Raw genomic sequence first — 26,471 nt, 5'->3', positions numbered from 1 at the left:
GTGTGTGTGTGTGTGTGTGTGTGTGTGTGTGTGTGTGTGTGTGTGTTCTGCCCACCGTTTTCCCTCCTTTGCCCATTCATAGCAGCGCCCTGAGCCTGTCATCACCACTCTCTAGAGCTCTTTGTCCTTGTTTTCATAATTCCTTTGTACTTTCTCCATTTGGTTATACACTCAAATCTAATATATGCAGCGATGGTCCACAAATGGGTGAGAACATCCTCTCTAGAGATGAGACAGGAGACTAACTGGGGATGGAGGGAATGGGAAATAAAGATGGAGAGGAAATAAAGATAAATAACCAAGAAATGTTGGAAAAGGCAAGAAAAGCATTTTTTTTGTTTACTTAAAAACACATATAATGTGCGTGAGCACACCTATACACATATATATATATATATGTATAAGTACGTATATTTGTATATACATATATATGTATATATATGTATGCATATATATGTATAAGCAACTTGGAGCATATGCATATATGTACATATGTATATGTGTACATATATGTATATAAGTATATGTACATATATATGTGTGTCTATGTGTGTATATATATGTATATATATCAGCCTGCTTGAAGTAACTTGGAGTGTGTATATATATATGTATATATATATATATATATATATATATACATATATATATATATATACACACACACACACACACACACAGATTCTCCAAGTTACTTCAAGCAGGATGATAAGCTTTCTCTAAACGGCAGAGAATATCTAACAAAAAAAAAGTTTCAGTCATGGAAAACTTTCCTTTAAGTTGTTGGTCAGAGATAGTCCGAGAAACTCATCAAACAAGATAAGATATTACTGTTCACTTCCTAGAACTTGAAGGTATGATGCTATTGTTCAAGACACCACATACTTGAACACAGAATTTGGAAGAATCAAGCTAGAACTGACTGTCCCTCAGACCTGGCTCATAGTATCCAGAGATGCTATGCAAGCTGCCAAGGGAGAATAGCAATGAATAATCCTTCCTACTTGTAAAACCTACAATGTCTAAGGAAATTGGGTTTGATCTCAGTTTCTAGGAGTCAACTAAAATAACATAATGCCCAGAGTAAAATTTAGCATTTTTATCTGGAAGTAAACTAACATCTGGTTTGCCAAAGACCCAGTCAGTAGAAAATCCATGCAGGGTTCTGTAAATGCAGCTAACGTACTCTTTACTGGAGAGGACATAGACTAGGAAGAGAACCCACTATTGCCATTTTCTGAAAACAATATAGCTTCTCACTGCATTAGAAATACTTACCCTTCTATACACACTCAAGTGTAACTCTCTTCCTTTTGCATGGATGGTGACTATTGCAGAGATCCACAAAGTTCAGAGAATAAGTGACTGTAGGTAACTCAATCTTAACTGATACATTTTAGATACAACACCTATACCTAATGCTCAGGGGAAGTCAGAGAAGATGGGGAACAAAGGCTGTAATAGTCTGAAGACAACAAAATGTACCGTGATATATCTTCCAAACATGACAGGAGGCTGCATTTAACAATAATGGTGACAATGTCATGAATTTGAAAGGGAGCGGAGGAAATGATGTAAATACAGTACTCACATACAAAGTCCTCAAAATGTTAAAGCTAGAAAGGGAGGGAACATCCTGTGTCTGTATATTTATCTTTCCAGGACTGGGTCACTTCACTGGGTATAATATTTTCCAGTTCCATTCACATACCTGAAGATTTCATGGCTTCCTTTTTCATTACAGTTGAATATAATTCCATTGTGTATATGGATCGCATTTTTATTATTCATTTATAAACTGGTGGGACAGTTAGAATTCCTGGTTATTATGAAGGAAAGGCAACAAGCACAAATGAGCAAGTATCTCTGAAGAAGGATATCAAGTCCTTTGGGCATATGCCAAGGAGGATCATAATGCAGATAATTTTCAACTTTTTGGCAATTCTCTCCCACCGATTTCCATAATGACTGCTCTAGTTTACAAAGCCATCAACAGTGAAAGAGGGTTTCTCTTTCCCTGCATCCTCAGCAGCACTGGGTATCTTTTTCTTTCAGTTCTTTTCAGTTTTTCTTAGATCCCTTTATGTACTGGTGTTTCATCTGCATTCATATCTGTTCACCAAGTAGATGGCTAGTGTGCAAGGATGGCAGAAGGAGCATTGCGTACCCTGGAACTGGAGCGACAGATGGTCGTGAGCCTCCATTTAGGTACTATTAGTTGAAGCCATGTTATCTAAAAGAACAGCTGCTGCTCTAACTATTGAGACACCTGTTTAGCCCTATCAGTTTTCTTAATCTTAGCCGTTGTGGCTGGGGTACTTTTTAACTGACATAAAATGCAAACTTGTATTTGTAAATAGAAATATTCCATGTACCTAGCTGCACTTGTCTGTGATCTTCTCTCTAGGTTTCAATCATACAGGAGACTCTGGATTATATAACTACATATTGAGTTCTATGCAAACATGCACAAATACATTCTATAAATCCTTCCCAGAGCATTATTGTTGCACTTCAATGATTCTCTGACCCAAATACGAACTCAAACAACTTTAAATATTCTTGGATGCATATAGAAGCTGTACACAGTAAGTTACATATATTATGTTCATGAAAAGCTTACCAAAAAGTTTTTAAAATTTTCCCAAGTTCAATAGTAAGCTTGAAAAGCTTAAGCTCTGTTATACTCAGATCCATTTTATTTTTTAAGTGTAATTCTAAAATCTAGCTACCATGCTTCACAAATCTGTATCTGCTTTTCTTTCTAGATTCTGAAGGAATAGGGAAAAAAATGACTTTTAGTGTCTTTATGATTAAAATTTCTGATTCTATCTGCTATCTTCTTTCTAGTGTAAGTTAAAATTATGACTACCAAAGAATGGTTTGAGTTATTTATTAATCATTAATAAAATTATAAGACTTTCAATAAGAAAACTACGAAAAAGTCAACAGATTTTTCAGTTGAAAACAGATATTGACTTTTTTCAATTACTATTCTATTGGTCTTTCAAACCTACAAATAAGTTCTAGCCATACTCCTTACATTCAGCAACATGCTAAATTGTCATAACATGGCCAACTTTCTGATTTAGAAACATATCAGCATTAGATTTTAACTTTAAACTTTAGTCATAAAAGTATTCCTCCATGGACTGTCTTCATTGAAGTCACCTATAGACTGTTCAGAACTCATAATGCAATTTCCTAAAATTTTTCTTTTAAAGGTATCACTTAAGTTCCTAGATGGACCCATGAAAGTCTCTTTTACACACTGTCCAGCTAAAGGATATAATATCCAATAGGAAATAGAGCTAGGAGTTTCCTAAAAAGATAGGAAGAAAATTCTTTTCTCCCTTCTATACAACTCTCCCTCAGCAAATTTTTTTCTTTTCTTTTCTCTTTATTTATTTTTTATTTTTGGTCTTATAGGTCTGTCTTCAAGTCCAGTACCCAGATCCTCAAATACTCAATTTTTTCTCTTTATTTTATTTTTTAATTAATTACACTTTATTCACTTTGTATACCACATGTAGCTGTCACCCTCTTCCCCTCCCAATCCTACCTTCCTTCTTCTGCACCCATGCCCTTCCCCCAGTGCACTGATAGGGGAGGTCCTTCTTCCATCTGATCCTAATCTATCAGGTTTCATCAGGAGTGGCTGCATTGTCTTCTTCTGTGGCCTGATAAGGCTGTACCCCCTGAGGGGGTGGTGATCAAAGAGCAGGCCAATCAGTTCATGTCAGAGACAGTCCCTGTTCCCCTTACTAGGGTACACACTTGGACACTGAACTGCCATGGGCTACATCTGTGCACGGGTTCTAGGTTAATTCCATGAATGGTCCTTGCTTGGAGTATCAGTCTCAGAAAACAACCCTGTATCCAATTTTTTTGGTTCTGTTGCTCTCCTTGTGGAGCTTCTGTCCCCTCCAGGTCTTTCTATCTTCCTCTTCATTCATAAGATTCCTTGCACTCTGCCCAAAGTTTGGCTATGAGTCTCAGCATCTACTTTGATACCCTGTAGAATAGTCTTTCAGAGGCCCTCTGTTGTAGACTCCTGTCCTGTTCCCTGTTTTCTCCCTCCTCCTATGTCCATCCTCTTTGCCTTTCTGAATAGGAATTGAGAATCTTAGCTTCCTAGGTGTACAGATTTTAGCATGTTTATCCTATATTATGTATCTAATATCCACTTATGAGTGAGTACCTACCATGTGTGTCTTTCTAATTCTGGGATACCTCACTCAGGATGATCATTTCAAGTTCCCACCACTTGCATACAAATTTCATGATTTCCTTGATTTTGATTGCTGAGTACCATTCCATTGTGTAAATGTACCACAATTTCTGTATCCATTCCTTGGCTGATGGACATCTGGGTTGTTTCCAGGTTCTGGCTATTACAAATAGAGCTGCTATGAACGTGGTTGAGAAAACGTCCTTGTTTGTATCCTTGAGCATGTTTTGGATATGTTGGATATATGCCAAGGAGTGATATAGCTGCATCTTGAGGTAGCACTATTCCTAATTGCCTGAGAAAGCACCAGATTGATTCCCAAAGTAGTTGTACGAATTTACATTGCCACCAGCAAAGGAGAAGAGTTCTCCTTTCTCCAAATCCTTTCCAGCTCAAAGTTTCGAACCTCAAGTTTTTGATCTTAGCCATTCTGATGGGTATAAGGTGAAATCTCAGGGTTATTTTGATTTGCATTTCCCTGATGTCTAAAGACATTGAGCTTTTTTAAGGTGTTTCTCTGCCATTCGATATTCTCTCTTGAAAAGTCTCTGTTTAGCTTTGTACCCCATTTTTTAAATTGGATTACTTGATTTGTTGCTGTTTAACTTCTTGAGTTCTTTATGTATTTTGGTTATTAGCCTTCTGTTACATATAGGATTGGTGAAGATCCTTTCCCAAACTGTAGGTAGTCATTTTGTTTTGACAACAGTATCCTTTGCTTTACAGAAGCCTTTCAGTTTCATGAAGTCCCATTTATTGATTGTTGCTCTTAGAGCCTGTGCTGTTGCTATTCTGTTCAGGAAGTTGTCTCCTGTGCCAATAATTTCAAGGCTCTTCCCCACTTTTTCTTCTAACAGGTTTAGTGTGTTTGATTTTATATTGAGGTATTAGATCCACTTGTACTTTAGTTTTGTGCAGGGTGATAAGTATGGATCTATTTGCATTTTTCTACCTGTGGATATCTAGTTAGACCAGCACCATTTGTGAAAGATGCTGTCTTTTTTCCATTGTATGGTTTTGGCATCTTTGTCAAAAATAAGGTGTCCATAAGTTTGTAGATTTATTTCAGGGTCTTCTTTTCAATTCCATTGATCCACCAGTCAGTTTCTATGCCAGTACCATGTACAAATACTCAATTCTTACTGTTGTAAATTCCCTATAGTAACACAACTTCTCCGTGCCCTTATTCTCCAAGGCTAAAACTGTCTCCACTTTTCCTCCATCATTTCCAATCGCTTTTAACTTCATCTGACTCAAATCAAAGCTCTCATCTACTCATTTGTATACGTATTTTCAGCATCTGCTGAGATGGCAGAATTAAATCATTCCTATTTTTTCTTTTTTTATTGTTTATTATTATTAGTTACATTTTATTAACTCTGTATCCCAGCTGTATCCCGTTCCCTTATTCCCTCCCAATCCTACCCTCCCTCCCTCAGCTTCTCCCTGCCCCTTTCCAAGTCCACTGATTGGGGAGGAACTCCTCCCCTTTCATCTGGCCCTGTTTTATCACGTATCTTCAGGGCTGGCTGCAAAGTCTTCCTCTGTGGCCTAGCAGAACAGCTCCTCCCTTGGGGGGTGGGGAGTCAAAGAGCCTGCCATTGCGTTCCTGTCAGAGATAGTCCCCATTCCCCTTACTATGGGAAACCAATTGGTTATTGAGCTACCACGAGCTTCATCAGAGCAAAGGTTCTAATTTATATCCATACACGGTCCTTGGTTGGAGAAACAGTTTCAGAAAAAAACCCTGTGCCCAGATATATTTGGTCCTTGTGGGGCTCCTATCTTTTCCGTGTCATACTAACTTCCCTTCTCCCAAAGGTTTGGTTATGAGTCTTAGTATCTGTTTTGAAACTCTGCTTGGTAGGGTCTTTCAGATGCCTTCTGCGGTAGTCTCCTGTCATACATCCTATGCATATTTCATTTGTCTTTCTAAGTGAGGATTGATCACTTCGTGTCTGCTTTCTTGTTTATCTCCTTTAGGTGTATAGACTTCATTATGTTTATCATATCTTTTAGGTCTATATAAGTAAGTATATATCATGTTTGTCTTTCTCCTTCTGGGATACTTCACTCAGAATGATCTTTTCTAGATCCCACCATTTGCCTGCAAATTTCATGATTTCCTCATTTTTGATTGCTGAGTAGTATTCCATTGTGTAAAAATACCACAATTTCTGTATCCATTCCTCCGTTGATGGACATCTGGGTTGTTTCCAGGTTCTGGCTATTACGAATAAAGCTGCTACAAACATGGTTGAGCAAATGTCCTTGTTGTGTACTTGAGCAAGTTTTGGGTATATGTCTAGCAGTGGTATAGCTGGGTCTTGAGGAAGCATTATTCCTAATTGTCTGAGTAAGCGCCAGATTGACTTCCAAAGTGGTTGTACCAGTTTACATTCCCACCAGCAATGGAGGAGGGTTCCCCTTTCTCCACAACCTTTCCAGCATGTGTTGTCACTTGAGTTTTTGATCTTGGCCATTCTGATGGGTGTAAGGTGAAATCTCAGGGTCGTTTTGATTTGCATTTCCCTAATGGCTAATGAGGTTGAGCATTTCTTTAAGTGTTTCTCTGCCATTCGATGTTCCTCTACAGAGAGTTCTCTGTTTAGCTCTGTACCCCATTTTTTAATTGGATTACTTGATTTATTGCTTTTTAACTTCTTTAGTTCTTTGTATATCCTGGATATCTCTATTATTGTTACATGTTTGTACATGTTAATATATAAGTACCTAAATACATGTGTATATATGCGTGCTTGTATATGCCACCTATTGAATCTATTTACTGTTGCTTAGATGTATATGTATCCCAGGCTAATCACTTTGAATTGCACAACCTTTGTAGTATCATTTCTGTTCCCTTTTAGAAACCTCTCTCGGTAACCATTGACCATCTGGAGCTTTTCATCTGAGGTAGAACCATGTAGAATTTCCCCTTCCACAGTGCCAGGTAAACTCTTGTCATAATGCCAGTTTTGCTAAGTCAACCACACTGTTGAGATATCATGGGCTCATTTATTCCTGTCATACCCAAAGAATGCTACCTAGCAACAGATATTCTGATCCTCTAAATTGTTACAATTGTTTTGTGATTTTCCCTGAGCCTTATGTATAAGGGTTGCATCACAAATGCATCAGTTAGGATTGGACAGCCCACAGAATTTGATGCTTGACTACAATACATTTTTATCTTATTCACTCCCCACTCACTGTCTCCAACTCCTCCACCCTCCTGCCCCCAAAACTGCTTATTCTATTCTCTTGTTGATGTAACTCACCGAGTCTAGTTAATACTGTCCATACTCTTATGGGTGTTGGACCATCAGCAGGGCCAAAGCCTACAATGTGCAGCACCACTCGAGAAAACTGATTTTCCTCTCCAAGTAGCCTCAACTGTCAATAGTTCCTCAAGCGGAGCCTTGCTGAGTCCTTCCTCTATGCCTGCTGAAATGTTGACTGTATAAGTATTGTGTAGTTAACTATGCCTGCAATGAGTTCATGAGTGCAATAATCCTGTCATGTTCAAAAGACGCTTTGTCCTGATCCTCCTCAAACACTGACTTTTGTCATCTTTCAACACTCTGTTCCTGGATGGTCCCTGGGCCTTGAGAGGAAGAAATATTATATATGTGTCCCATTTGTGCCTGAGTTCTCCACAGACACTTGTTCTCTGCTCTCCTACTGTCTGTAAATCTCCATCTTAACTGCCACCCAGTGCTAAAAGGAGCTTCTCAGATGAATACTGAGAGCTTCATGGGTCTATGAATACAGAGATCCTCATTAAGATGTGATCAGTTACTATGGCTATTTAGCAAAATAATGAAAGATTCTCTTTAAGGTCCGTTAGATCATTGACTGTAGGTTCTTCACATAAAGAACAGTACTGGCTTGAGTTTCCTATACACCATTTCTCATACAGCCATGTTACTACTTAAGCCAGAGTTTGACTATAATAATTTTTCCTGGTCTTAACCTTCTAATTGCCATTATGATTTGGTTTGGTTTTGTATGCTTTTTAAAATTTTTATTATTTAGCTTCATTTTTTGTAAGTATGTAATATACTTTGAACACATTCCTCCTAGCATCCACATACTCTCTCCTTTCTCATCACTCCCTCTTCCAATAGACAGTTTTGATTTTGCTTTCATATTATCTGTTCATGTATAACCTTATGTAACTATTTAAATCTAGAATGAAAAAATCATGAAGAAATGTGAATTTGTCTCTCTAAGACTGACTTAATTTAATTACTATGATGACCCTGTTTCCAGCAAACAGCATAGCTTTATTCTTTTAATTAATTAATTCAAACTTACTTGATTAATTCAAACTTACTCACTTTGTATCCCAGCTATAGCCCCCTTCCTCTCCCCTCCCAATATCACCCTCCCTCCTCCTTCTCCTCTCCTGTTCCTCCCCCAGTCTACTGATAGAGGAGGTCCACCTCCCCTTCCATCTGACTCTTGCCTATCAGGTCTCATGAGGACTGGCTGCATTTGTCTCCCTTTATGGTTGAAAGAAAACTCCACTGTGGTATGTTTTAAAAGGTTACAACCATTTTATGTAACTTGTAGTATGTGAGCTAAAACGTGTTCTAACATACACATGAAACAAACTTTAATAACTTCTTTTTAGACCTTACACTGCCATTATCCAATAGTTTTTATTACACTATTTGCGTGATTTATTCATTGTAGGTAACCAAGGCCTTGTGCTGAAAATCGTATCCTTTATTAATATGTGTTCCATGAATAATGTATAATTTTAGTAATTCTGCTCAAGAGAACTAGCTTGTCATCAACTGGATGTCATGTTATTACTCATAGTTAACCTTTATAGGTCATGAATCACTAGCCTGATCTACCTTTTATTGAGCAATGCACACATTTTAACAAGAGCTTGAGAACATTGATTGATAAACTATGTTACTCAGATCTTTGGTAGTCTCTAATGCTATCTGGTTGGTGGGCTCAGTGTTACCAAGATTCTTCAGTAATAAACCACCAAAATATAGAGCAGAAATATCAGATGATATCTATCCCCCCTTTTCTAATTCTATAGCAGAAATGCAAAGCTCGGTTATTTATAGTCAAAGAATCTTGTTTTCAAAAGCGGAGGTATCTCCAAGTATAATCAGCATTTCAAAGCCTTTTCGCATATCATATACTTGGAGAAAATCCTAGCAAGGCTGATTTTCCTTTTAAAAAATAGTTCAAGAAAAAAAAAGTTCAAGAAACATATCTTACTACTTACTGTGGACTTGAATGGCTTCTCCCTCTAATTCAGTGGCTATCTCTTGAGTAGCTGTCACTTGCCAACCATGGTGCTAGGCCCTTAGAGGATAAGGATAAACATGACAAGGTAAGTTCTGTTCCATAGAAGATTTCTTAACCAGGGTTCTCTTCTGCTCAGTTCATCGCAGACTTTACTGTCCAGCTTCTAAAATAAATCTTGAACCATATTAAAGCCAGTGTTTTTCTATTGGATTATCCTAATAACTTCCAAACTTATTATCAGCTTCCATTGTCCACGTGAAGATAAGAAAGTAGCATTCTTCTCTGACTATGAAATCATTCTCCAAGTGTTCCTTACATTTTGAATAGACTTTTGACTATGCTGACTTTCTTTTTTAATTTATTTATTTTATTAATTACAGTTTATTCACTTTGTATCCCAGCTCTCTCATTTTGTATCACTTTGTATCTCCCTCTCTCATCTCATTCCCTCCCAATCTCACCCTCCCTCCCTCATCTCCTCCCATGCCACTCTCCAAATCCACGATAGGGGAGGTCCTCCTCCCCTTCCATTTGACCCTAGCCTATCAAGTCTCATCAGGACTGTCTGCAGTGTCTTCCTCTGTGGCCTGGTAAGGCTGCTCCCCCATCAGGGGGAGGTGATCAAAGAGCCAGCCCCTGAGTTCCTGTCAGAGACAGTGCCTGACTTTCTTTTTTAATATTTATTTATTCATTATGTATACAGGTTGTGCCTGCATACACACCTGCTCTCTAGAAGAGGGCACCAGATCTCATTTTAGATGGTTGTGAGCCACCATGTGGTTGCTGGGATTTGAACCCAGGACTTTTGGAAGAACAGGCAGTGCTCTTAACCTCTGAGCCATCTCTCTAGCCTGACTATGCTGACTTTCATGGCTCTCCCTGACTCTACCTTATCAACCTTTTTAGGTTCTATTTACTCTCCCCGTGCAACAGACTCCAGCCTACTTGGCTTTACATTATCTTGCCAAACTAACTCATTCTGAATCTAAGACATTGGTGTGTGCTAAGAACTATTCACGGGCTCCTTACACCATTCTCTTTTGCACCAGTCATTCTGTCATGTTTGTTTTAGCATCATTATTTAAAATGACCCCACTTATTTTTACTATTTCTTTTCTTTTCCTCTGTCTCTCATAAATACAGAAACAAATAATACAAGCACTTCCCTTGGTTCAGGTTTCATGTTGACCTCTATCAGACAAAGCAATCATTGCCCCTCAGTAGACACTTGAGTATTGTCCCAGAGCATGGAGTTGTTCAAAAGGCCACCTAGAAGACAAAATTTGTCATGAAAAGGTCTTGGGAGTAAAAAAGTCAATATTTCTTAATGAGGGAATTGTATAAGCCCAACTTATTAGCAGTTACATCTTTTAAGGGTAAATACAGAAAGATGAATCAAAATAAGAATTGAGGACTAAAAATCTAAAGGACAGTCACGATTTCATATTCATTACGGAAACACTATATCTTCTATCATTGAAGAGACTTAGGCAATGACAGTATAAGATTTTGGTTTTCTGTATTTGGGACATATTTCCCAAACCACAAAGCTCAATAGAAAATGATATGGTAGCTTTGTATAGCATGACACTCTAATCCAATATTCGTTCTAAGGTCAGGCCAGCTACCCGAAGTCTGTCTGAGAATGAGCATCGAAAAGGCTAATGTGGGTACACCTCACAGAGGAGGGCCTTGCAAACCATCAAAACAGCTGGAGTTGCTGCCGAGATGATGTGACATGCCAGTGACAGCTTGGATCTAGTGGATGCTGTGCCCCAGGGTCTGAGGGAGGGCTTGATGGAGCTCTCTGCAGCTTTCAGAATAGTAGTCATTATTATGTATAGCTCTCAGAAAACCCTTCCAATCAGTCTCACCCTTCCTGTCAGGTAGAGGGTAAACTCCTGTTTCTCAGCAGTCAGGTTGAGAAAGCCAAAAAGGACAGGGTGAAAACAAACAGAATTCTAGCTACTACGTTCCAAATACACCGTGTAAATATGCCACCTTCACTTGCTTTCATTTGGATCTGCCTTTCAGGGAAGAAACTATATGTCATATAAAAAAAATCACAGTTTCCTTTTGATTAATCTCCAGGAGGAAGCCCAGGGATATTAAATTTCAGTGTTCTCACATTTTTCTCCACCCCTCGTAAACAATTCAATTGAATTGGAATTAATATTTATCAAGCACTGCACTAAGGATGTCAGCATAGTGGATGCTATAATACAAGTCCTACATGAAAGGGATAAGCTCATGCCCAGCCTTAAGAAAACAATCTATTGTTTATGGAATAATAGGAATATCACAGCAGTAGCAATCAGAACACCACAAGATGCTAAAAAAAGGGGGGAGGCTTTGTTTAAATTCAAACTTTTTTATTAACCACTCAAGAAAGCCAGTTCCTAAACTACATTTCTAAAAGTGATGCTGTCAATGAATGAAATGGGGGATATGGATTTTGTTAGGAGAACGGTTACATTATTTCTAGAAAAAAATATTGTACAGTGCATCATTTTGAATAAATTGGGCTATTCCTCTTACCCAGACATCGATGAATAGAACAGCCTTTGTTTATTTTTCTGGAATGTTCTTGCTTTCTTGGTTTTGGTTTAATACTTTCAGAGATCTTTTATGGCATAATTTAATATGCCATATAGTGCTGTCTGAACTATCCCAGGATAGGTAAAGACAAGGCTAGTACTTTTTCTAAAAATTCTAATATATAATAATTCGTGCTCATCTAGTTCAGGGCTTCTTAAAATACTCTACGCAAAATTTCTTTCACCTAGGAAACTTCTATATAACCTTAGATATGTATGTATATAAACATAAATATAGAAATCAACCATTGACTAATAATAAATCATGAAGGCATTATTGGTCTAAATCAATACATTTGTCCACACACAATTTCATTGCTTCTTACAGACAAAAAAGAAAATTTCATACTAAAGAAGTGGATATACTCATACTCCAACCAAGGACTGTCCATGGAGATAACCTAGAACCCTGACAATGCAGCCACTTCTGATGAGAACTGATAGACTAAGATCAGAAAGAAGGAGAGGAGGACCTCCCCTATCAGTAGACTTGGGGAGGGGCATGCATGCAGAAAAGGGGGGAGGGTGGGACCGGGAGGGGAGGAGGGAGGGGCTTATGGGGGGATACAAAATGAATAAAGTGTAATTAAAAAATAATAATAATAAAAAAGAATTAGAACTTGGGAGCTGGAGCAATGGCTCAACAATTTACAGCATTTGTTATCCCTGAGGAGGACCTGAGCTCAGTTCACAGCACCCGCTGCTGGCTCAGCCATTACTACTGCAGTTCTAAGGGGGATTTGACACTCTCTTCTGACCTCCACAGGCACCGGGCATGCACATGGTGCCAACACATTCACGCAGACAAAACACTCGTAAACATAAAATAAGTGAATATTTTGTAAAGGAATTAAGTGTTAGTGCTGGGGAGATAGCGCGGAGGAAAAGCTCTTGTCGCCCAAGTGTAATGAATGAGTTTGGGAACCCAGAACCCACATGAAGCCAGAGGAGGTAGCATTTGTCTGTACCCACAGGGGTCCTCTGACAAGAGGGGGGAAGAGACAAGATGATCTCAAGATGCTCATAAGCCAGACAGCCTGGTGATTGCTGAAGTGATTACTGAAGTGACCAAGATACCCTGTTTTCAATAAGGTAGAAGGGAAAACAAACACTTGAATTGTCCCCTAACATCCACATGTATAGCCTGTCATTTACATGCCTGTACTCACTCACATGCTCATACACATAAAACATATACATTTATTTTAAGTGATTGAATACTTTTTGAAAATTGAAAATATTTTTAAATGATTGAGACTCTGCTAAATCCTTGAAAATACAGGACACAGAGCATCCTTAATGCTTTCATAGTTTATCAATATTTTGATTCAGAATCATCAATACTGAGAGTACTACTTTATGTAAATACGTAATATAAAATGGCAGTAGCTTTAGCACCCTTTCAGATGTTATTAGAAAGCCTGTTCTAATTCCAAACAAATATTCGTTGAATGGTTTTCTTTATGAATCTCACCTCTGCTCCTCAAAATTAGCAAATTTTAAACTCAGCCATTCTAATACAATACAACCCAAGAATATGCCAGTTTGATACTTATGTGCTAAAGAATTATACAAGAAGACTTTGTCTTTGTTTTTCATAATTATAGCATTATGTTTTTACTGCTGCAGAAAACATCATGTGTTCAGTAAAAACATTGCAGTTCATCATGTGAGTCTTGTGTAGGAGCTGATGTATTTCAAGCAGTATCCCCTGACACTGCATGGCATGACAGCATGTGTATTGCAAAGCACATGTGTGTGTTCAAAGCCAGTGCTGCAGTGAAGTCCCAACTATGCAACATGAGCAAATACAGCAGGAAACACTTGGGTTTGTCACACAGTTGTTTTTAACTGCATTTTTTTTTGTCATTGCATATTCTTGAAACTTTTACTATTATCAATTATTCCTGACCCCACACTCAATCACATGATCCCCTATAGAGGTGGGAGCCATAGCATAGTGTTTATAACCCCAACTCCACCACTGTATGATGGTAATAATAACTACACTTATATCTCATAAGTTATTTTCAGAATTAAATGAAAAACTACCTGCAAAACTTAAGATTGTTACTGGTTTATAGTGATTTTAAAATGCTGTGTATTTTCTCCAGGCCAATGTAGTAGCAATTAAAATAGGCCCACACCAAGTAATATTTAATTACTTTGGAGCTTACCTTTCATCTGGGTGATATTTTATGAAAACTGGATAAATACGTAGATGGATGGAAGCCAAGCTAAACAGGCACATTAAAAGATACAGACATTGTCACAGATAGTTAGCCAGGGTAATAGGTTATAGAAAGAAGATTTGCATTCAAAAACTACCACTTTAGGGTAAGCTCTCGGGATCAAATGTCCTACGTGCTGGGAATTATGGCACTTTAGAGGTTAGTGTCTTTAACTTGACTTTCTGTCTTGAAAATAACCATGGCTGTAGAAAGTTGTATAATCCAAGGCCACCAGACCTTTGCAGGGTCAGCCTGAATTGGAAATTGGTTATTGTAAAAACCCAAACCCCAAGCCCACTCTTGAAGTCCTATTCTTTAATATGATGCTATTTAGTGTCCACTGTGCCCATTCTTGCTTTTAGTCTGTCTCACAGGTTTTGATCTTGTGGGTATGTAATCACAGACAAGATTTGGAGAAATTAATATTTCATTTACCACCAAAGATAAATTTTAAAAAGCTGTTTTTAGCTTTCTCAGCATGAAACATAAAAGTAGCAATCATTTTTTGTTTGGGTTACTGTCTTGATTCATATTAGGCTCCTGACCTCTTACTTATGAGAGCTTTGTGCCATTCACACAAAAATAAACCCTGCTGGTAAAAAAGCAGATATATGTCATGCTGTGATTATGAAAACAGGTGGACTTTATGCACTCCAAAAGAAATCTTGGACAAATGAGTTAGAAATTAATAAAGAATATCATGTGGCCTATGGGGGGGGGGAACATGTACAAAATGGTTCAGACTGTTTTCACACACCAGTGTCTCAATTTTTAAATGACACTGCTTGTTATTGTTAGAGCACAAACTGACATGCAGTTGATAGAAAAGCAGTTCATCCAGGTCTCATCAACTGTTAGTAACAACATTAAAATAAACCATTAAAAACTAAGGGAATTAGTATGATGTGGAAAGGATAGGAGCCCCACAAGGACCAAATATATCTGGCCACAAGGTTTTTTTCTGAAACTGTTTCTCCAACCAAGGACCATGTATGGATATAACCTAGAACCTTGCTGGGACGAAGCTCGTGGTAGCCCAATAACCAATTGGTTTCCCATAGTAAGGGGAACAGGGACTATTTCTGACATGAACTCAATGACTGGCTCTTTGACCTCCCCACCCCCCAAGGGAGGAGCAGTCCTGCTAGGCCACAGAGGAGGACTTTGCAGCCAGTCCTGAAGATAGCTGATAAAAAAGGGTCAGATGAAAGGGGAGGAGGTCCTCCCCAATCGGTGGACTTAGAAAGGGGTAGGGAGTCGCTGAGGGAGGGTGGGTGGGATTGGGAGGGAATAAGGTAGTGGGATAAGCTGGTATACAGAGTTAATAAAATGTAACTAATAATAATAATAATAATAAAATAAAACTCACATGCCTAATCACTAAGATGTGAAAGAATTCAAATATTCATCAACTTTTAAATGAATACAAAATGAATAAGAAGTACCAATACAGAAACAATATCAATACAGAGATATGTGCTACAATGTGAAAGACTCTCAGAAACCTTAGGCTACAACATGAAAGAAGATAGTTGCAAAAAACTGCATATCTCTGCTTAGGAAATGTTGAGAGCAGGCGAAACCCCATCGTGGTGGAAAGCAGCTTAGTGGTTGCCGAGTGTAGTGAGACTACTGGGCATACCAGAGTGCGACAGTGCATAGATGTGTGCTTTAAGCTTTACTTGCAATAGCCAGAAGCTGGAAACAGCCCAGATGCCCCTCAGTGGAGGAATGGATACAGAGATTATGGTACATCTACACAATGGAATATTACCCAGCAATAAAAAAAAAAAAAAAAAAAAAAAAAAAAAAAAAAAAAAAAAAAAAAACAAGAATATCATGAAATTTCCAGGTAAATGGTGGGAACTGGAAAAGATCATCCTGAGTAAGCTATCCCAGAAGCAGAAAGACACACAGGCTATATGCTCACTCATAAGTGGATATTAGATACACAATATAGGATAAACCTACTAAAATCTGTACACCTAAAGAAACTAATCAAGAAGGAAGACTCTGGCTAAGATGCCCAATCCCCATTCAGGAAGGCAAAGAGGATAGACATCAGAAGAGGGAGCAAACAGGGAACAGGACAGGAGCCTACCACAGAGGGCCTCTGAGGGGCTCTACGCTGCACGGTATCCGAGCAGATTCTGTGACTTATAGCCAAACTTTGGGCAAAGTGCAGGGAATCATATGAAAAAAAGGGGGAGATAGTAAGACATGGAGGGGACAGGAGCTCCACAAGGAGAGCAACAGAACCAAAAATTCTGGGCACAGGGGTCTTTTCTGAGACTGATATTCCAACCAAGGACCATTTATGGAGACAACCTAGAACCGCTGCACAGATGTAGCCCATAGCAGTTCAGTGTCCAAGTAGGTTCCATGGTAATGGGAACAGCGACTGTCTCTGACATGAACTCAATGGCAGGCTCTCTGATCACCTCCCCCTGAGGGGTGCAGCCTTACCAGTCACAGAAGAAGACAATGCAGCCACTCCTGATGAAACCTGATAGACTAGGATCAGAAGGAAGGAGAGGAGGACCTCCCCTATCAGTGGACTTGGGGAAGCACAAGGTTGGAGAAGGGGGAGGGAGAGTGGGATTGGGAGTAGGAGGGAGCAACAGGTAGGATACAAAGTGAATAAACCGTAATTAATAAAAATAAAAATGAAAAAACAGATGTGTGCTTTAAAAGGATGAATGTTATGCTATGGGAATTCTGTGTTACTAAAGCTGCTGAAAAGAACGTGATGTAATGTTGGTGATGATGTGATAATGGAACCTTTAAAAAACATTGTTGGGAATGTAAACTAATACAGTCATTATGAAAAAAAAATCAGTACGGATATTTCACAAAAAATAAAATAAAATTAGAACTCCCACACAACCCATACATCGGTTACAACCCGAAAGACTCCAAGGCAGCGTAAAATAGGGATACCTGCATGAGTTTATGGCCTCTATCACAACACCATTCACAAGAGAGCCATCATAAAGTCAGCATAGGGGCCCATTAACAGACGCACAGAAGAGAAAACACGATGTATATAATGGTACATTCTTCAGCCTTGAAACAAGAATGCAACCAATGTGCTCACTCCAGAACATGGATTGACATCATCCTGTTCAACGAAATTAGCTAGTATTGGTGTGGAGAAGATGCTCAGTCGGTAAAATGCCCACATAAAGGATCTGAGTTTGCAATCCCAGCGCAAGGGAGGCTGTGGAGATTGGTAAGGGAGGGACCAGAAATGAAAAGGAATGCAAGCCATAGGCATACCTAATAGGGGGGTAAGAATCGACAAGATACCTGATATGTGTGTGCATGCACGGGCATAATGAGGCTCACTATTGCAAATGAAAGGCAAATGATGTTAAGATAATAATTCTGCGCTTTGGGGCATCCTCAGAATAGACTGTAAATTACATTTCCACATGGCCTCATGAATCTGTTTCTCTTTATGTACACAGGTAAAGAGCGTCAACAGAGTTTTTTTCAGAATCAGAATATTCTGATTCATTGTAATTATAAAATTTCATGTAATGATAACAAATATTCAGCAACTATTACCAATTGTTAAAACAGTCCAGAAGCTGGTTGTGTATTTTGTACACGAATCTTATTAAAGGCCTGGACTGGAGCACTACACATGGACAGAAAAGAGAAAGAGGCATTCTTTGTTTCCTCAGAGGGACCATGAACTCATTCTACTGATTAGAAATTCTGCCTGAGAAGAGCTATGATCTGTGGGAACCTTACTTTCTGAGAAAGAATTACCTTTTAAAGTGTAGTGTAATCCTTTTCAGAAAAAAAAAATAGAATTTATGTTTTCAATTCTCAAATTTTGAGATTCCTAATAGGAGAGAGGTAGGTAGAAGACATGGTAGCCGAGGCCAATTCATGTAATAGTGGACTGTCTGCAAAGATGGATTGAAAACCTAAAGAGCTAATAACACCAAGGATTTCCTTTGCTAGGTTATCGCTTACACAGTAATTATCCAGCAGAGCCTGCTTTAATGCACACACATTCTGTTTCTTTACCTTGCACCGGAACATGGAGCTATAATACGAGGGCTATCAGAGAGATTGGGTGTTATAATGCAAGCTTATTCTTCTGTATAACTGGTGGGACAGTACTGTGAAGGAGGCTGTGAGGAGTCAGTGGTCTCATCACCCTGTGACTAAGCTACTCTGTAATTTTATCAAACATTTGCAACAACAGCTTGTAACACAGAAAAATTTATTTATTCGTATGTGTGCTTCTGCTATATAAGACAATATAACCTGAATGTCTTACTGTATATAAATCTACTTTTAATATCATTCATAAATTAATTTGGCCTGGTGTAAAAACACAACTGAAATCTTCTGCTTCTCTGGAACTTGTTGGAGACAACACTTTCCAAACAATTAAATAAATTAATATAAATTCTTTTTTTATTTCTATTCACATCTCATCTGACACCAAGACTACTGTATGTATTTGACTTTGCCTGAACTTGCGTTTCCCACAAAATACCATTGGAATACTTTTGCTTTTTTGTAAATTATGAATTGTTTTAAACACTAGGTGAGAGGATTAGAAATTATGTATTGTTATTATATAACACTGCCCTGGCTGTGTTCACATTATAGTATTTAGGATAATTCTTCCAGCCAAAGCTATCCAGTCAACTTTAAGCACTCTCTTTTGTATTTGCCCAGTGTAATTGAAAACAAAATCTAGTTCTTTTCGGTTTACTTGTGTTATTCTATTTTTGTATGAAGCTTTCCGAAATTAATTTTTTTTGTTTATATACCTTTGTTTTTTGTTTTTTGCTTTTTTGGTTTTTTGTTTGTTTGTTTGTTTGTTTGTTTGTTTGTTTGTTTGGAATGGCCTAGCCTGATTGCCATTTTCACTGCATTTCTAGTTACCACATGAATTTCTCCCAATCATAGACTTTACTGCCCTCCTGCCTGCTTGTGCAGCCCTAGCAAGGCTTAGAAATACAAAATGTCCATTGTGTATTCTCTGTAGTCTTTGCTCTCACACCATTTTACTTCAGTTTCCTCTTTTTTTTTTTTTTTTTTTTTAGGTCTTTCACATAATTTTCTCAGGAGGTTGACCTGGCTTGTTGCTGTCTGTCATTCTTTAGTTCTTCATTGCCTCTAGTTAGCTTTATTTTTCCTTTAAATGTCAAACCAGGTCCTGGGCTTTGTTATGAAGACCAGCAGTGGTCAGCAGAATGATGCACATTCAGCAGGTCCTGGACAATGAATCCACGCTTCAGTTTACTGCATATGTGCATGCACACAGTAGTCAGACCAGTCAACTAACACACAGGTGTGATTCTCTCACAGAAGCATGATGGGCACTTCACTGTCATCCAGTTGGTCGGCATGCTGCGGGGCATCGCGTCGGGCATGAAATATCTTTCTGACATGGGATATGTTCACCGAGACCTGGCAGCCAGGAACATACTGGTCAACAGCAACTTAGTATGCAAAGTGTCTGACTTCGGGCTCTCCCGAGTGCTGGAAGACGATCCAGAAGCCGCTTATACGACAACTGTAAGTTTCGGCCCCCTCTTCCCTCCCACCGTTTGCTTTTAGTTTTTTTAACGCTATTGGAATAATTGTTCGCGTTTTCACTCTTTTTCTAACTAATTATTACTTAGTTTAAAGCATTTGCTGTGTTTGAAGGCTCAGGGAATTGTTGATGCTGTTGTGGTTTAAAAAGCGAAGAATGATGAGACCTGATAGGCTAGGGTCAGATGGAAGGGGAGGAGGACCTCCCCTATCAGTGGACTTGGAGAGAAGTATGAAGGAGATAATGGAAGGAGGGTGGGATTACATGGAGGAGACGAGGGAGGCAGGGTGGGAGAGTGAGGAGATGAAGGAGTGGGCTACAGCTGGGATACAAAGTGAATAAATTGTAATAAATAAATAAATTGCAATTTAAAATTAAAAAAAAAAAAAGACTTCTAAAATTTCATCTTTGGGCTTCTGGTGCCCTGGAACATACAGTCCTGATGTCGATGCATGACTGCCTCCAGATTAACTGTGCCCTTGAAGAGGTATTTTAGCTTTCAATGCCTAGCCTTCTTTAAATATACTTTTTTATAGGTCAGCAACATCGCCCTTAATACTTCAAGGATAATAAGGAGCCGGAGATTCAGAAATGTCTCCTTTTTAAGTATTATTGGCTGGTCCAGACACACTTACAAATGAATGACATATGTTTCTTTGGAGACTTATAAAGAGTCTCTAAACCATTTTTCAAGTAGTACTTTGGGGAAAAGAAGGCAGGAATAAAAGGCTACAGCTTTAAAACTAAACTATCATCTTAAATTATATAATGTCAAGTTCAGCATGAATGTCTTAAATATTTTTGAACTCTCCAAGCCAATTCATTGTATTTTACTCCTTTGATATTGTTTTGAAGAATTTAGTTTCAACATCCCTCCTAAAGTATGGCAAAGTTGTTAATTTTTAGTTGTGACTGTCATTTGTTTATTAAAATTTTCATTAGTGATACATTTGAGATTTAAATCAGCGTCAGTGAAAATGAAAGTTGAAGAAACTATTCAAAACCTATTTATTCTTTTTTTCCTTTTTTTAACTTTGCTAACAACTTTTAAATGGCACCCCATTAATTAATTTCCTTTTATTTCATTTTCTATTAAATATTTTGAAGTTTCACTGTATTCAATAAGCCTTGAGGTAGATGAAAGTTTCACATCAATAACATATTTTATATGCTTATTATTTTTCTTTGCTGGAATGTCCTATGATAATTTGTCAACATTTTCACAATTTCAATATAAAATAGTGTTTCATGGAAAATAAATTAGTCTCCAAGCCAGATATATAAGGTAGAGATATTCATTGATCTTTTAATATAACCAAAAACCTTATGAAAATAAAAATCTATAGAACCTGAAAATACATTAGTCATTTTAGTGAAAAATTGATATTTCAAACTCCATCTTCTATTTGGAAAATATTATACTTATTTTCACTTTTCTAAAGAGTTTTTCCCTTCATCTTACAAACACATAACTTGTACTAATTCTTAGATTAAAGAAAAATAGAGTGCCAGGCATGGTGGCGCATGCTTGTCACCCCAGCACTCAGGGAGGCAAAAGCAGGTGGATTGCTGTGATTTTGAAGTTAGCCTGGTCTACAAAGTGAGGGTCCAGGACAGCCAAGGCTACATAGACAAACTCTATCTTTGAAAAAAAAAAAAAGTGTGAAAAAAGGAAAATTCAATCCTGATACTTTACATTATTGTGTAAAATATTAATTGTAGTATTTTAAAATTTTTTACACATGTATTCTACCCAAAATACAATAAGAAAGTAATTTATGAGCTTTGTATGCACATATATATGTATATATATATATATGTGTATGTACAAATTTGTATAGATTCATATACATATATAAATATACAAATATATTTGTAACAACTTATTAAGTAACAATTTAGTTGCTCTTTAAAATAAGAAGCCCATAGCTAGACGTAATGTCCTCCTAAAATGACTGGATAATTCAACATTGGATCTATATACATATTCAATTTGATCAGATTTGACACCAAGATTGAGTATATTCTATTATACAGCAAATAGAGTTGAGTAGTTTAAAATACAATTTCTGTAGAACTTTTGGAGGTATCTTCACCCCTGACCTCAAGTTGTACTATAGAGCAACAGTAATAAAAATGGCATGGTACTGGTAGAGAAACAGACTGGTGGATCAATGGGATCAAATTGAAGACCGAGAAATATACCCACACACCTATGGACACCTGATTTTTTACAAAGATGCCAAAACCATACAATGGAAAAGAGATAGCATCTTCAAGAAATGGTGCTGATCTAACTGGAAGTCCACATGTAGAAAAATGCAAATAGATCCATATCTATCACCCTGAACAAAATTAAAGTCTAAGTGATCAAAGATATCAACATAAAACCAGACACACTAAATCTGTTGTAAGCAAAAGTGGGGAAAAGCCTCAGTCTCATTGGCACAGGAGACAATTTCCTGAGCAAAACACCAACAGCTAATACTGTTGATCTACAATTAAAAAATGGGACCTCGTGAAAGTGAAAAGCTTTTGCAAAGCAAAGGATACTGTCAGAACAAAACAACAACAGCCTACAGACTGGAAAAAGATCTTCACCAACCCTACCTCCAATAGAGGTCTAATATCCAGAATATATAAAGTACTCAAGAAATTATACACCAACAAACCAAATAATCCAATTAAATATGGATTACAGAGCTAAGCAGAGAATTCTTAAAAGAGGAATATAGAATGTTTAATATCCTGTCATCAGGGAAATGAAAATCAAAACAATTCTGAGATTCCATCTTACACCTATCAGAATGGCTAGAATCAAAAACTCAAGTGACAACACATGCGGAGAGAATGTGGAGAAAGGGGAACCCTCTTCCATTGCTGGTGAGAATGTAAACTTGTACAACCACTTTGGAAACAAATCTGGTACTTTCTTAGAAAATTGGTTATAGCACTACCTCAAGATCCAGCTATACCACTCCTGAGCATATTCGCAAAAGATGCCCCACCATTCAATAAGGATATTTGTCAACTATGTTCGTAGCAGCTTTGTTTGTATTAGCCAGAATCTGGAAACGACCCAGATGTCCCTCAATGGAGGAATGGATACAGAAATTGTGATACATCTATACAATATAATACTACTCAGCTATTAAAAACATGGAAATCATGAAATTTGCAGGCAAATGGATGGAACTAACCAAGATCATCCTGAGTGAGGTAACCCAGAAACAGAAAGACAGGAATGGTATACATTCACTAATAAGTGAATATTAGCCATATAATATAGGACAGCCATCTACAGACCTAAAGAGACTACAGACTAAGGAGGACCCTAGGGAGGATGCTTAAATCTCATTCAGAATGGCAAACTGGATAGACACCAGAATAGATGGAAGAGAGGAAACAGAATGAGGATGAGAGTCTACTATAGAGGGTCCTCTGAAAGGATTCAACCAACAGGGGATCAAAGCAGATGCTGAGACTCAGCACCAAACTTTGGGCAGAGTGCGGGGAGTCTTACGGAGGAGGAGAAGGGTAGGAATATATTGTCACGGTGGGGACAGGAGCCCCACAAGAAGACCAATAAAACTAAAAGATCTGCGCCCAGGGGGGTCCTGCAGAGTCTGACACACCAACAGAGGAGCTTGCACGGAGAGGACCTACACCCCTGCTCGGATGTGGCCTGTGACTGATTGGCAGCTCAGTCTCCATGTGGATCTCTGAGTGATGGGATCAGGGACTGCCTCTATCATGAACTCAGTTAACTGCTCTCTGACCACTCTCCCATGATGATGCCGCCTTGCTAGGCCAAGAAGGAAGAGGATACAAACAGTCCTAATGAGACTTAACAAGGTATGGGCAGATGCCAATAATGGAGAACTCCCCTTTTCAGTGGGCTAGGGGGACAGGGTTGAGAGGAAGAGGGAGGAAGGGTGGGACTGGGGGAGTTGAGGGAGAGGGCTTCAATCGGGATACATAATGAATAAACTGTGAAAATTTTTTTAAAAAAAGATGGAAACAGACACTGATTTGCACAAATGAGAGAACAAAAAAAGCAGATTTCTGTCATAGAAGATATTGTTGACAACAACAAAGAAATGAATGACGGATTAAAGGCGAAGAGGAATTAGTAGTCAGATTTCCAGGTAGGCATTATTGCTACACAAATCGAAAGCTCATACAGGCTTTATCAGAGTAGTGGCAGCTAGAATAAAGAAGAGAGAATGAGGTTGATATCATTATGACTATATAATATTCAAGATTCAAATGTTCTAGAAAAGGAGGAATTTAAAAAGAGATTATTATAAGTAGATTTAATAGCTAGTTGTGGAGAGACTGTATTAATCATGATATAGAACATTAAAGATGCCCTGAAGACCAGCATTAGATCACAAGTAAAATCACAACAAAGGAGTTCATAGCTGCTCTAGCTCAGATTCATTGGGGTAATGACAGTGAACATCACTGCTGTGTTGAAACTTTACACAAACCTTTTTAAATTTATAGACATGTACTTAGCCCCAAAATTCCTTTGTATTTCTCAGTTAAAAAGAATAATATGTTTAAAGGATGTTTTTGCTTTGTGAAACTATGCTACAATTCATTTAAATCCATTGAAATTAAGTAAGAATGGTAATTTATATGGAAAGTACTTTTTATTAAACCATTTACATGAATACAACATTTAAAATCAAGCTTCCTTCAGTTATTAAAGAAAGTTTGATTCTATTTTAAAGTTTAATCAGTGTGTACAATCTTGGGACACAACTTTACTATAAATTATTTTTTATTTTCTTTTTGTATAAATATAGTTACTATTGTCCCATTATTTGTAATGTTTCATCATGTCCATAAGAAGGGGATTGAGGCAGAAACAGTTTTGTGAAATATTTAGAAACAGGAAGACACTGTGGTAAAAAAAAAAAATCAGTGTTTAGTCTTGATTTCATTTCCAGACACATGTTCTTTCTCATTGTAGACTACACCAAATCTATTATTTCTTAAATCAAAACAGAAGCCAAATAAATAAGTGTTTTCCAGTAGTGGGCTTTAAAAAATTACCACAAAAAAGCAGTGAGAACTCACTAAATAGTGTAGGCTCAGGGGATCCAGTGCTCACCATGGCACTAAACTGGTCCACAAGCAGCCAAACAAGTGGAACAGTTCTGTGATCCAAAATGGCCAGACCAGGAAGAGATGTGAGCAAAGAATTCACCCCACTATACTTGAACAAATCCTTTACATACATATTTAAAATATGCCTATAATATATGACAGTATTTCTACATTATAAAATTCAGTAATGTAGGTTAAGGGATGAGGTAAATTGCAATTAAATATAACTAGAATTCGAATGTTTGTTCCTGCACTTGAGTGCTCACTGGTCCTGATTTAGGTCTAAGCCTACTCCTTTATTCTATATTCAGCACCATTACCTATGAAGCTGCCACACCAGGGCACTCTTCTTCAGCGGACCAATTGCGAAGTGGGTTCAGATTACTCACAAGAAAATACTCCCACTCTGTAAGAAATAACAAAGCTTGCTGTACTGTGCCAGCTTCCAAAAAATGCAAGTTGCACATATTACTCATACAGTATGAATTCTGACCTAACATATAATTCCACTGTGCATTGACTACCTAAATGTCTGAGTCCAGGAATACAAGGCGTGCACACATATTATAAGGAAGCAACTTTATGGTTTATAAATTGGCAGCAGGGCACATAAGTACCAGATTCATTGGGTGGAATCTAGAAAGTCTCCCAAGGTAGACTGAGTATTAACCAGACAGGCCCTTGTTGCAGGATATTTGTTCCCATTGTGAACCTCAACATTGTGAACTGTAAAATCCTGTTTCTTTGGTGTGGTTGAGTCCTATCACACACCTTTAATCCAAAAACTTTCTGTTTGTTGTAAACTGGTGATTATGGTGTGGTTCACCCATCCCTAGCACACACCTTTAATCCAAGAGTTTTCTGTACACAGGTTTAATAAAATTATATCTAGGTCAAGAGAAAGAGCAAGAAACCAGATGACAAGGATTAAAGAGTAGGAAGGACTTTGAGTTGAGGGATATTTAAGACAATGTGGAGAAGAAAAGGTGATTAACTTAGGCTTCAGCTCCTCAGCTCCCTGTTTTTTGGGGGGCTTTAAGCTAACAAGCCTTGGGCATTGGGGTGTTTTGGGCTGTTAGCTCCTGGGCTGTTAGCTGAGATAACGAGCCTTTTGGGTTTTTTCCATCCAGACCTGAGCTGAGAAGAAAGGTTAGCTAATTACTTTCCATGCCTCTCTAAGCTAACAGGTTTTTACCCCAGCATCTGGCTTCTGAATCTTTACTGATAAACTAGAATAGTTGAGATTTGCATTCTTTTAAATAATAAACCCTTCCTTATATAGCCATTGACAAACACTGAAATGTAGGCAAGTCCAGGTAGTATACCTCCAGCCCACCTTAGTGGCCAAAGCTTTCAAGGATATCCTGCATCCAAGGAAAAGAAAGAAAGAAAGAAAGAAAGAAAGAAAGAAAGAAAGAAAGAAAGAAAGAAAGAAAGAAAGAAAG

General features: G+C 37.9%; 1 protein-coding gene across 2 annotated transcripts in view; it reads left to right on the top strand.

The window, feature by feature from the left end:
• The window catches only part of Epha6 (EPH receptor A6), a 979,971-nt gene that overhangs the window by 845,693 nt on the left and 107,807 nt on the right, over positions 1–26,471 (top strand). For both annotated transcript variants that reach the window (XM_055594395.1, XM_055594404.1), the window contains one exon: positions 19,680–19,889. In XM_055594395.1, coding sequence (XP_055450370.1) covers positions 19,680–19,889 — 210 coding nt within the window. The remainder of the gene's footprint in view (positions 1–19,679; positions 19,890–26,471) is intronic.

Source organism: Psammomys obesus, unplaced genomic scaffold, assembly GCF_907164565.1.
Source record: "Psammomys obesus unplaced genomic scaffold, mPsaObe1.curated_primary_1811, whole genome shotgun sequence".
NCBI lineage: Eukaryota > Metazoa > Chordata > Mammalia > Rodentia > Muridae > Psammomys > Psammomys obesus.
The sequence above is the reverse complement of the archived record's forward strand: the minus strand, read 5'-3'. Positions and strand labels throughout refer to the sequence as shown.